Source organism: Tupaia chinensis, unplaced genomic scaffold (assembly GCF_000334495.1).
Source record: "Tupaia chinensis unplaced genomic scaffold, TupChi_1.0 Scaffold000515_1, whole genome shotgun sequence".
NCBI classification, from domain to species: Eukaryota; Metazoa; Chordata; class Mammalia; order Scandentia; family Tupaiidae; genus Tupaia; species Tupaia belangeri.
In genome coordinates this window covers 2023645-2037406 of record NW_006160028.1, presented here as the reverse complement: position 1 = coordinate 2037406, position 13762 = coordinate 2023645, and the positions used below count along the sequence as shown (strand labels likewise).

General features: G+C 42.3%; 1 protein-coding gene across 1 annotated transcript in view; it reads right to left on the bottom strand.

The window, feature by feature from the left end:
• P3H2 (prolyl 3-hydroxylase 2) overlaps positions 1-13762 on the bottom strand; it is a 179307-nt gene that overhangs the window by 14711 nt on the left and 150834 nt on the right. Inside the window, 4 exon segments of the mRNA XM_027775023.1 lie at positions 6535-6626; positions 8662-8702; positions 11824-11913; positions 12243-12385. Coding sequence (XP_027630824.1) covers positions 6535-6626; positions 8662-8702; positions 11824-11913; positions 12243-12385 — 366 coding nt within the window.

Here is a 13762-nt window from a genome sequence, read left to right as displayed (position 1 = left end):
AAAAAAAAAAAAAAAAAAAAAGAAAGAAGGGAAAAGAAAATAAAAGAAACCAACTTTTTAAAAATCTGCTTCCAATGATGACTCTGAGAAGCTGACAGAGCATTTCACAGGACTCTCCCCTGAGAAGACCCACCTGCCCCACAGCCTCTCATCCATACCTCTGTGACGACATTACAGGCATTGACTTGATTGTATCAGTGTGTCCCCAGGCATGTCAAGCACACTCGCTGAGCAATGCCTCTACCAGCTACCTCAGACAATCACATGGAGGACACCTGGCTCCTTCCCCCACTTCCTCCCACAACCTAACTGACCCTAGGTGGTCTTGCTGCTGGAGGCAAAATCTTTACTTAGCTTCTTCTGCCCAGGAGAGCTCCCTGTGGTAGGTACATGCAGCTCACAACTTTATAAATTAGTGCCATATCGGCTTTCCAGTGGATGAGGCTTTCGGGGCTCACGTTTCAGGTTATGAAGTTCTAACACCCAGTTCTGACAAAGGCCTTTTCTTCATTGAGTGGAACTGAAGGACGAAGGCTCTGCTGGTGAGGAAATCCTCAGATGTAGCAGACTACAAACATCTTGAACCAGAAACTGAACAGAAACGGGTTCCCTCCCCCAACTTTATAATCACCTAAGGGCCCTGATATATAGGCTTGTCCACAATCACAGTCACAGTGGAGGGAGTGAGGGTGCAGAAGGCATGACTCCCCTTCCTCTCCTGGTCTAACAGAGGTCAGGAACTCATTGGTCTAAACACCTATGTTAAAGGAAGAAGCTGTTGAAATCGATGTCTGTTTATCTATAAGACAAATTAGTTCAACTACGGGAACACACTCTGTTTATAAGTCTAGTTAGGAGAAAACGTTCACTACAGCCCGTGATTAATAGCATGGTAAAAGGATGAGACAGTGTTTCTCAGTTCTGAGTAATGTATGGCTCTCTCTTAGAGCAAAAGTTCCCCAGGAGTCCAGTGTGACAAATTACTTTTACTGTCATTTTTAACTCCCATATTGGCAATCATAAAACTATGCACACATTACTTATTTTTATAGTCTCGTAAAACTATGATACCAAACCCAATTGACAAGATTACATAAAAGCAAGACTATAAAACAAACTAAATTCAAATGAACAAGATTAATGAAATGCTGAATGTTACTTTGCTGAAGATAAAGAGTCACATTCCACAGGAGCATTCTACCTCTGGCCCGAGTTCTTAGCCAGTGTTCCTTCGAGAGCTTTCTGTGGTAACGACTTAATCTATCGCGGCTTTTCCTTATTGAAATCGCAACGAGCTCTTAGTGAACTGTGAGGCCTTTGGTCTTTATCTTTATCTGGTCCTAATAGACTGTAACAGCCCCCCTTCCTTCATGGTTCCACTTTCTGGGGTTCCACTCTCTGGGGCAGAGAGCTCTAAGAGGGCTGCGAGTGGTCAGTGCCTCCTAGTATTCATGTCCTTGAACAACCCTCCCACAAGTGTGGGTGGGGCTTGGAACTTGATTCTGACCAGTAGAATATGGCCAAGGTCACCATGTGGCACTTATGGGGTTAGGTTAAGAAAGATTCTGGCTTCTGTCTTGCTAGTAGACTCGATCTATAGCTTGCTATGTCTGTATGCTTTCATGAAACAAGTGGCTTCTGGAGAGGCTCACATGGCAAGGGACTCCTCAGACCAAGGACTGCATTCTCACAATCCTTTAGGAACTACATTCCACCATCTAACTTGGAAGACAAAACTTCCAGTCAGGCTTTAGAAGATATCCCAGGCCTGGTCAACAGCTTGATTGAAGGCTTGAGAAGTAACCTGAGGCAATGGACTCAGCTAAGTTGTCCAAACGCTGACCTGACCATAAATGAATGTTGTGGTGTAAGGATTGGCTGGTGGCGCGCGGGACGTGCTGGTCTGTGACACTGGACCCACAGGGGAAAGTCTCAGGTTTGCATCCTGGGGTCTCCCTGCACATGCCGGATATGAGTATGCCTGGAATCCTGGCTGGCTGTGCCTGGGGGGTGGATGGTGGCATGGGGTCCTACTGAGGGGAACTCTCCCTCTCTGTGTTGCACTCTCTCAGAATAAATAAATAAATAAATAAATAAATAAACTTTAAATCATGGATGCTGATATAAGTTGCTACATTTGTGCTGCTTTTATTCACAGCAATTAAAACAAATAAAAAATTAAAAATAGCAGCTTCAGAGGTCTTTTTCTCCCCTATAGTACCTCGTACATCAAACCCAGTTTGGGCAAGGATGCTATAAACTAGATAATGATTAGGAATTCCTGTCAAACTGAGACAGGCTCTCCCTCAAGGATGTGGAGAAGTGAACTACATATTCCACCCCAATTTAGAAGGATAAATAAAATGGTCCTTCAACGAGAAAGACAAAATACAGTTTAACTGAAATGCTTTTACTAATATCATACTCAAAAAGCAATGGAAGACAGATGAGGGATTTAGTGAACTAGGTTGACCGTGTTTTGCCAAGTTTTCATTTTTTTTTTATATCGAGGGTGTGTTACTTTAAATATAATAGGCTTACTTTTTAAATGTAATTTTTGAAGTTATTAAAACTAAAGTATTTAGAAAAAAATGCCTACCACTTTTAAGCTGTGTATAAATATTGTTATCATCATCATCATTAAATTAGCAAACTGCCTGGAACACTGAGGCAAGCTCTGGCTGAGACCTCTCCTAAGTATATAACATAATGGAGCATATTTAAGAAGAGAACTCACGGGGTACTGGCAATTTCCCTAGGCAGGCCATAAGTGATGTATGAAGATCAGGCAAAGGAGCAGTACAACACAGAGCCTTACACATGGAAATTATAACAGGTTCAGAGAGAACCATAGTAGAAATCTGCCTTTTATGTAGCTGACGATTATCACTTGGTATAGTATTTTATACAGAGGTTTCATACACACAGATTGAACAAAAGATGAAATAAACCAAGCACTAACCAAAATGGAAAAAAGAATAAAACGTAAAAACACTGCCATTCAGAAGGCAAGCTACCAGTCTACAGAGGACTAGTAGCACTCCAGACAGAGGAAAAAATAAAAATGTAGTCCAACAAATTGTGGTTCCTGGGCCCTGATTTGGTGGCTTCTGCCAATTCTTAACCACAGCCCAAGGAGATTTAGTTAAACAGCTTAATTCTTCTCTCATTCAGGAAGTATGTGCCTGGCTCTGACACTCCGTTTTCAACGAAAATGAACGTTCCTTCATGTGCTCTGCCTGTGGCTCATGGCCAGAATCCTCTTAACTGTCAGTGTCATCATGCCCCACTGGTGTGATGGGGTGTGCCAACTAATGACACTTGCTGTGACTAAAGCCTTGCATGGCCTACAGAAGACTTTAATGTACACCATGCACAACGTTTTCATCCTACTTTCACAGAGAAGGGTTGTGGGGCCCAGGGAGACCAGATCTCTGGCTCTCCATTACTATCATCAGACTAAGATGACCCTGGAAACGCAGCCTCCTGATTCCAAGATAAACGTCATTTCTATTATACACTCATGGGTCTTGGGCTCACTATTCAGAATGAATTTTGGGTAACCGGTGGTTGGAAGGAGAATGGATGAGTGACAGAAACATTTTTGGTTAGTTACGATGCTCATCCCGAGGCCTAGAAGCACGGACGGATACACCCAGGCCTCTCCCATCCTAATGCTTTGTAACCATCTAGTATGGACACAACCAAACGCTGCTAGGGGACAGAGTAGGTGACAGTCTCTTTGCAGAAGACTAGAAATGCACTTTATTTTGTGACGCTTGCATCCTTTCTTGACTCTCTGACTTTTACTCAGACCAAGACAGGAAAGTGTTTCCTGGTTGGGAACTTTGTGTCTCCCTGTTCTTAATTTAGATCCTGTTAAGATCTCTGAGGACTGCACAGACAGCTCTTCAGCCCAGTTCCTGGAACAAAGCTCCCAAAATTCTTGAGTGTCTTCTACTCACCATGAAGCCCTTTTATAACATCTAAGTTCATGTTAATGAGGTGACCTAGGGTGGGGCCCCTAGGCAGACTCAGCATGGGGCTGAGAACCAGACAGACCAAGGGATCAGGCCCACCTATAGACCTCTGCAAAAGGACGGGGGGGGGGGGGGGTTTGGAGACCAGGCTCTCTGAGATTCTTGACCGTGCAGCCAGGCAGTATCATGGCAGTAATACAAATGGACTCACATGGCAAAGGACCTGGGTTTGCCTCCTGGAACCTCCCTGAGCATCATACCTGTGACCTAGGCTGGCTGGGACTGGGACAGTTTGTGTGAAGACCCTACCCTTCTGTGTGCCTCTATATCTCTGTCTCTCCTCTATGGTGGAAAAAAATTAGAAAACAAACAAAAACAAAACTCGTGAATATGATTCAGTGAACTTCTGGGTTGCTGAGTGAATCAAGATGCAGGAAGAGTGGCTTGCTCAGAGAGGGCTTGGACGCTCATTGTCTGCCACTCCCACACTTTGCCCTGAGGACCTCTTCATCTGGCTGTTCATCTGTATCCTTTTGAGTGTCTTTTACAATAAACCAGTGAAATTAAGTGTTTCCCTGAATTCTGTGAGCTGCTTTAGTGGATTAATTATATCCAAGGAGGGGGTCATGGGAACCCCAGTTTGTAACTGGCCAGCAGAAGGTGGTCAGAACGTAGGGGTGACAACCTACTATTTGTAATCAGTGTTTGAAGTGGGGAGAAGTCTTGAATTGAATTGAATTATATGTCACCCAGTTGATGACCTCTGAAAAAAACGCTTGATATGGAGGGAGAAAACCCCATACATCTGGTCAGATTCATGTTCTGTGGTGACTGAGAAAGCTTAGTAAAAAATAAAATGATTTGTTTCTTCCTTCAAACCAGTAGGTGTCCTAAAACAATCTAAGATCCATTAGTTAATCCAACTGAGAAAATTCTGCAGTAGTGGACTTCGGTAACTCAGGCTAGCATAATCTTCCTTCATCATGTGGACTCCTCTGTTCTACTCTTCCCATTTACCTTCCTGGCCAGTTGCTGGACACTAGATTTTCCAGTAGCCAGAGGCAGAGAGGGGGGAAAAAAAGGCATTGAAATTTAGCAACATTTCTGGAGTTTCCCAAACATTCACAGCAAAGTGCTGGCTTATTGGCATGCACTTCCTGGGTGATTTCTCAGCTAAAAATGCAACGTGAACTCTGGCTGACCATGATGCTCTCTGGCAGCTGTAAAACAGCCTGATTGCTGTAGCTCCAAACCAAGGTTCAGGTCAGATGGGATGAGCATATTATCCTGTTTACTGCTTCAGACTGACTTGGAAGCTAAGGGAAGCCTGGGAAATGTGGAGGCTGTGGAGAGCCAGCTCTGGAATCGTGAGAGGAAGGTGCTGAACGAGCTCTGCTGGGGATAGCCGCGCTGTCCTGTCACTGCGGGTTCTCGAAAGCCTCTCATTTGCCATTCTTTAATCGATCGTGATCTGTTTTGGATATCTAGAAATTTCTGTTTAAAATTTGGATTCGAATGCCTCTGCCACCTGCTCTGAGCTGTAGGACTTTGGAGAAGTCACTAAAATCTCACAGGAGCTGCTGCTAGTACTAAAATGAACTATGTGTAAACGTGCTTAGAAATGATCAAGCATGTAGAAATAATAAACATTCTTAAGAATGACTTAACTGTGAGTACAGCTGTTGCTCCTTGTTGATGATTATACTGTTTACCTCCATGTACAACTAATTTTGGCAACACTCTGTGTCTGCACTAATTTTGATTTTACAAAGGTAAGCACAGAACGTTCTGTTTTCTCAATCTCTATTTTTGCTCCATTTGTTTTGCCCATTATAATGGCCCGCTCCACACCCCTGACAATTCAGACTAAATTCTACTTTCTTTGAAAGTCCCACTCAGATCTGTGTGTGTCAAATACCGTAGGCTAACTAACCTAATATCCCAGGTGACCTGTCTTCTCCACATCCCCCAAAGTCGCAGTCTGTCCCACACTATGGAGCAGTCCCTGACTGTGACAGTAGGCAGAAGGAGGTCACATGCTGTTGAGCGCCTCGAGACAGTGATGACCATAGGATCCTGTCTAACAAGATTTCTAAAGGAAATCAATGAGGGGATGAATTTGAAAGAGCTTTCCTTAAAAACCAAAAGTAATGATATATAAAACGGAGACATTCTTGTTTTCAGACTTTTGTAAGCTGTTGTAGCTCACCAGACAGAGAGAGGGGGGAAAGAGAGAGGGAGAGAATGAAGAAGCACTTCCCAGAGGGGAGGGCCACACTGCAATTACTTCCCCATTTTCCTCTCGGAATTTTGAGCATGTACGCACATGTGCCTGGTGTGTTTTTTAAGCTGCTGCATCCAGGATTTGAACCATGTGGTGTCCCATATAGGTCCAGCTACTTTTAACCACCATGCCACTGGCTGGCACGCTTAGTCTCCCTCCTGCCCCCATCACCCAGAGAAGGGAGATTCTGTCTTGATCTGGATAAAAACTGGGCAAGCCCCAACCTCTCCTCCACCCTCCGTTTTGGAGTAAAAGTGCACAGGTACTTACCTTCTCTTAGGTCTCTTTCTATCTTGGGTAATGACTTTTTTCCTGACAATCCATGAACTTCTGCCTCCTCCACATTCACTCCTGAAGGAACCCTATCCATTCAAAAAGTTGAAAGAGAAATTTCCTATTGAATAAAGACATTTAGAGGCAAATGATTCTTTACCTATGGAGTCTATGATTCTTCAGTGAATAGTTTTGTTGCACACACATCCACCTGTTTTACGATCAAATGAAATGTCACTGCCTCCATGAAGTTTTTCACTATTTCCTCCAGGAGTATGCTCTATTTCATTACATTTTCCTAATAATATTTTATGGAATTAGTTGTCTCCATAACTTAATTCCTTTCAGACTAGACTGTGGTCCCAACAGAGCAGTGAAGAGTCATCAAGTGCATCTTCACAATGCTCCAAGTGTCCTCTTGTGCCTTGAACATGGATGGCACCGCTGAAGAACAGAACTAGCTGCACTGAAATAACCTGTGTCCTGTGATGCAGTACTTCTCGACAATTCTGAGGGAGAAGTCGTAGGTTTGTGTCAAACACTGCAAACCCAGAAGGGATGACAGGCCGTTCTTTCCATACACACACTGAACAAATCCAAATATGCACAGACAATCTTGGATCTCTTGCAATGCTTTTAGCCCCCCTCCCCCTCCAGGCTGGGTCCTTGAAACTTAGCGATTCTGAGTAAGATCTGCATCTGCTAGGCCCTTGTGGTGGGGCTCTAACAGAGTCCCTTGCCTTCTCAGAGCCTCCGTTTCCCCAGAGGAAATGAATAGGCTGAACCATCTGATCTCGAAAACAAAACCCAAGCATGAGTTTGAGCTATCCAAAACATATACATTTCACTATATCGTCTTTAAAAATGATTATTTTTATTTACGTGACCTTCATTTCTGATTGAATGACACCTAATATTTTAGCATTGGATAAAACTTTCTGAAGTTTCCTGATTTCAAATAAATACAGTATGGAAATTCACCATCAAAAAGAAAATTTTATAGTCTTTTTCTATTAATAAATACATAATAGTATCCAATTTTCTCTGACTTAGAATCAGACATTAGTGCTCAGAGATCACATGATTCAACCTAATTGTTTGAGGTAAAAAAAAATATAAGACCCGGCAAGGAAGATAAATTACTTAAGTTCACACAAGTGATGGGGAGAGCTGGATCTAGGATGTAAAGCTCCTAGTTCGGAGTTCAGAACTACTTTTTAATTATGTCTTTTTCCTCTTTCATAGAGCTAAGTTCCTTAGTTATAGGCTATGACCCTATGTATATCTTCCCATTAAAACAGTTTGTAGTTGGGGCCAGCAGATGGCATGGTGGTTAAGACATTGCATTTCCACATGGCTGATTGCAGTTCAAGTCCTGGATGTGGCACCTTGAAAATCACACTGGAAACCTGTCAGGTGTGCCCCAAATCCTAGAAGAATGAGAAGAGGGGATTGTGGTGTGGCCATCCACCCTGAGGGGTGCTTTCTTACTTTCCTTCTCTCTGTCTCTGTCTCTGTCTGTCTGTCTCCAGTGAAGGCATGTACTCTATGGCTAAAAAAAAGAAAAAACAAAACAGAAGTGAGTGGCCTGGCTGGCTATGCTAATGTATGCAATGTATACTGGAGCCAGGGGTGTGGGTCCTGTGCTTGGATCCCAGACCTATCTGTACATACCATGATCCAGGCAGATTGGACAGCTGGGAGCGGGGACCATAGCATAGTGAGAACCTATCAAGAGGATCTGTCTCTCTCTCTCTTTCTCAAGAAATAAAAAACAAATTTAAATTTAAAAAAACTTAAAAAATAGGCACTGATGTTGTTTTTGTTTGTGTTTTTGTTATTTTTAAGAGAGATTTTTACTATAGGGTGCACGTACTCACGGGAGAGACAGAGAAACAGAGAGATAGAAAGTGAGAAATCACCCCCAGGGGAGATGGCCATGCCACAATCCCTTCTCCTCCATTCTCCTTTCAGGATCTTGGGCATACACGCACACGCTCCCAGCATCAGTTTGAAGCTGCTGGGTCTGGGACTCGAACTATCGTCGGCGACGTGGAAGTCCAGCGATGTAACCATTACACCATCGGCTGGTCCCAACAATGGTGCTCTTAATAGAAAACTCACCGATTCTCATCCTGTCGGCCTCCATATCTGATCCAATAATTCTGTTTTAAATTAAGAAAAAAAATACTGTAATTTATCATTAAAATATTTGGAAGCATAAGAAAATAAAATGTACACTTAAAATACCCAAGACCTAAAAGTTTACTAAACTTGCATATTATGTACAGATACAGTATATTTTTTATTCTAAAAATTAATAAAAAGGAACTTTAAAAACAAAATGGAGCACAAATAAATTTTTAAAAACCATAGTATAGGCCCCAGTCTCGGTGGCATACACGGCTACGGTCCTGTACTCCGCAGGCTGGGACCTCAGGGAGGCCTGAGCTGGATGCCTGCTCTAACATAAAGGCCCGGTGCAATGGTGTGTGCCTGTAATCCAGCAACTCTGGGAGACCAAAGCAGGACGACCCCGAGCTCACAGTTGGCCTGGGCAGCATAGCAAGGCCCCGTCTTAAAAACAAAAAGTTGGGAGACAGGGTCAACAGATGATGTAGTTGTTACGTCTTGGACTCCCATATAGCCGACCACAGTTCACCCAGACCCAGTGTCTTGAAACTCACACCAGGCATGTGTGCATGCATTCCCAAGATTGCAGGAAGAGAATAAAGGAGAAGGGATCGCACATGGCCATCCTCTCACACCACCCCACAAAGGTGATTCCTCACCTTCTCTCTCTCTCTCTCTGGCAAGCACACGTGCTCTAAGGCCAAAACTTTTAAAAAAAAAAACAAAAAGAAAGATCTGGGTAGTGTGGAGGTGCATGCCTGTAGTCTCAGCTGGGAATGTAAAGGAGGAGGATCATGCTTAGCAGCAAGACCCAGTTAGAAAGTAAAAAAGAGAAAGAAAAAAAGAAGAAAAAAATGAGTTAGACTGAGCAAATGCCCTTGTCCTTTAGTCCCAGAGAGTGACTTTGAACTTGAGACTGAAAGCTGCTCGAAAGATCACTTAGTCCAACTCCTCATGCTCTATGAATAAAACCAAAAAAGCACATGGTGATTAATCCTCTGCATGGGGTTACGAAGTGAGTAAGCAACACTTTCTGGGGTCTCCTGGTGTAATGTGATTTTTTTTTAATAGTAAGGGCTATATATAAATAGATATATGTGTTAGATTATAAATTTTATATTTGAATTAACTTAATTCTTAAATGAATCAATGAAAACAGCTCATAGCTAAGAAAGAAATAGAGGGATATATGTATGAAGTACAACGTATTACAAATAATGTTTTATTTTTTATTTTTATTTTATTTATTTATGAGAGGTTTTCGCTATAGGGCGCGTGTGCTCGCCAGACAGAGAGAAACAGAGACAGAAAGCGAGAAATCATCCCCCAGAGGGGATGGTCACACTGCAATCCCTTTTCCTCCATTCTCCTCTCAGGATCTTGGACACACACACACACACACCCAGTGTGAGTTTTAAGCCACCGGGTCCGGGATATGAACCATGGTCGACTACATGGGAATCCAGCAACATAGCCATTACGCTAACTGCTGGTTCCCAACAAATAATGTTTTATAAACATATTAAATGTACATGATATAAAGAGTTTGTAGATTGACCAATGGACAAATGGACAAAGTTCATGCCCGAGCAATTCAAAGAAAAAAACAAAATAATTAATACGTGAAAAAGTTTATTCTTCTTGGTCATCAATGGAATAAAGTAAAACCAACAACAGAGTGTTATTTTTACATAATATACGGACAACACAAATGATCTTAAGATGGTACTTCTCGGGGACCAGCAGTTAGCATAATGGCTATGTCACTGAACTCCCACATAGTCGACCGCGGTTCGAGCCCTGGAACTGGTGGTTTAAACTCAAGCCACGTGCATGTGTGTGTGTGCCCAAGATCCCGAGAGGAGAATGGAGGAGAAGGGATTGCGATGTGGCCATCCCCCCTGGGGGGGTGATTTCTTGCTTTCTGTCTCTCTGTCTCTCTCTCTCTGTCTGGCAAGTGAACAAAAAACCTCTCCAAGAAAAAAAAAAAAAAAAAAAAAGATGGCACTTCTCATTATGAGAAATTTGTCATCAACTCATACTTTAATGCATTGCTAGTAGTGGCGAAAGTATCAGAAAACTCCCTTAGGGGGAATAAAAACTAGCTTTATTTTATTTGGGGGGTTTTTTGTTTGTTTGTTTTTAGTTTTGGATTAGTAAGAACTTTAAGGCCTCTGATCCTCTGATGGCAGAGTAATCCCACTCCTGAGACTCATTCTAAGGATATAGTTCAATAAAAAGAAAAACACTTAGTGCATTAAGTATAATAGAAATAAACAGGAGGTAAGTCAACTATGCAGGAGCAGGAGCAGAGTACATTTAATATTGTACATTGATTCTATATATGCAACTAAAAATTGTAAAAAAGTTGTACAAACACAGCAATTATTTACGATACTGCTAAAATAAAAATCAGAAGGCGGGTATCAATCCCATAACACTGGTTCTGCAGAAGTTCTGCCTACATGAACTGTGATCAGGAGACAGCACAGACACGCCGAGGAAAACCAGTATGGCGCGGGTAGAGTGGTGACGGCTGTTCTTTTGGAAGTCTCTTTAATGTTTAGCTAATAAACAAGCCTTAGGAGAAGATATGAACTGTCGTATCCAGAGCTTAGGAAAATAAATCAATCCTGAGGGAAAAGCATCATGTACAAAATATTGACACTTCTACCAATACATTCGCTCTGACATTGGATGCCAGTGATATGGAAATACAGTAAAGTCTTTTAGGTTATGACATATATTGAATAAACATTCCCCCATTTCAACTATTTTAATTGCTAGAGAGCATATGTACTCCCCAGAGAGAGAGAGAGAGAGAGAAAGACGGGCTTGCGAGGAAGCACTTTGCCAATGGGGTGTGGTCACACTGCAGTCCCTTCTTGTCCATATGTCCATCCTGTTGGGATTTCAGACCTGCATACACACGTGCTGGGTGTGTTTCATAAGCCAGGGCTGGGATTCAAACTCTGAGCAGCCATGTGGGATTTATCTCCCTTAAGCACTAGGTTACAGAGCCACAGGTCACCCATCTAATTTTTAACTTAAGAAGGAAGTAACAGTCTTTAAGAGAGAGGGGTGGAGAATAAAGACATAAATAACAATTGTATTGAATAGTTCTTTCAGTAAGCATTTCATCTTTCCTCTCACCGGCTCAGTGTATGAAAATCCCAGACCCTCTGCAGCTGACTGTATCAGTTCAGATTCTAGTTGATGACGTTTCACAAACATCATCATGTCCTAGAGGAAAAAAAGAAGAAAGGAAGGAAAGTGACTTTACGTTTAAATATCAGGTAAGAGAAATGATACATGTTTAAGTGGAACAATCTTCTAGCAGGCAGTAAAAGTGAACAGAAATATTCAGAGCTGCCAAATTGTCCCATTTCCACAGAGCGACACAAGCTGGCCCATATGAGAAAAGGTATGCTCTGGCATTAATAATGAAAATGTAGAAGAACTGAGTTCTGGAACCTTTACTAAATTGTTAGATGTCCCTAAGAGCAGTGTTTTGCTTTTACTGACTTTCCTCAGAGCACATACCAGGACACTTCTCAGAACGCGAGTCTCACCTCTCTGGCCTCGATAGATGCAGGGTCAATGTCGTCATCCAGCAGACTCTCATAGTAATGCACATTGTCTAGGACGTCCTCATCATCCGGGTGGCACAGAAGGTAGGCCTTGGCACACTCCAAGGCTTTCACATATTCACCAACTGAAAGACCAAGGAGCTCAGCATTAGATTCAGCCTGGGTCAGCCCAAAGGACATTACAGACGTCGACCTGCCTAGAGAGGTCTGCACTAAACATCAGTAAGAGGGAAGATAAACGGAGACCAACAGAGCAAGCAGAAATAATCGTGGATGAAAGGAAGGACAGGATTTCAGACCATCGCCCTGCTCTGGAGCTAGATGTTTTGCATACATTATCAACAGTCTTTATTTAAAGTTGTTTATTGACAACGTATATGATGTAGTAGACATAAGCAGCAGAATCCTAGGAATTCGTGCTGATGTTTTTGCTGAGCTTGGTTTAAATAAACATCCTAAAAATGACGTTCTACAGGAATGATGTAACATTTTGAACACAATCTATGAGTAATACAAGTGATTTAAAAAATGCTGTCTCTTGGGACCAGCAGACGACATCGCTGGACTCCCTGGTAGTTTAAATCCTAGACCTGGCGGCTTGAAACTCATGTGGAGTTGAGTACATGTGCGGGTGTGCCTAAGATCCAGAGAGGAGAATGAAGGAGAAGGGATTGCAGTGTGGCCATCCCCGGCCTCCACCCCAGGGGGGGGAAGTGATTTCTTGTTTTCTGTCTCTGTCTCTCCCGTGAGCACATATGCTCTATAGCAAGAATCTCTCTCTTTAAAAATATTTGTTTCTTATTGCTGCAAAGTTTGTGATGGACTGTCCTGCTTTCATGCAGAGTTCTTCATAGAGCCCCAAGGCGCTGCTGGGCGCCCTCCAATCCCTCACTGTACAGTTACCGCAACTGCAATAGTAGCAAACTCCTAAAAGAAGCCAACCAGGAGGTTTCAACTAGAAACTCTGTTACAGAAATATCTAGCTATTACAAGAATTGTTAAGTGCTCTGTGCTTTGTTTACAAATAGGTCACAACATTGGATTTCTTTTAAATGGAATTCTTCTCTCGATGTATATGTATAGAGATGGCTCTGGTTTTTAATAAGAAAGATAAAAATTAAGGAATTCTCTCTATTCCTGCATTCACTGCTCATGACTTAGCACATGATTTATTGTTTGCCGTCACTGCCAAGATAATGAGTAATGTTTTGCTTTGGGAAAAAGAGAGGATTTGCCAAAATAGCTTACAAATGTTGGCTTGAGACTTTTTCTTACTATTATCTTAGAATGAAAACACTTTCTTTACTACTGACCTCTATGCAAGGCAGCCTGAGGGAGCACCTGAGAAATACTGAGAAGAGCAATGAACTGGGATTGAGGAACTGTCACTAAGCGTGGTGCCTTTAACGAAGCTGCTTCTCTACAAAATGAAGACATTAGGCCACATGATATCTAAGACCAATTTCAGCTGTCTGAACTTTATTAATTGCTTTTAACCACAA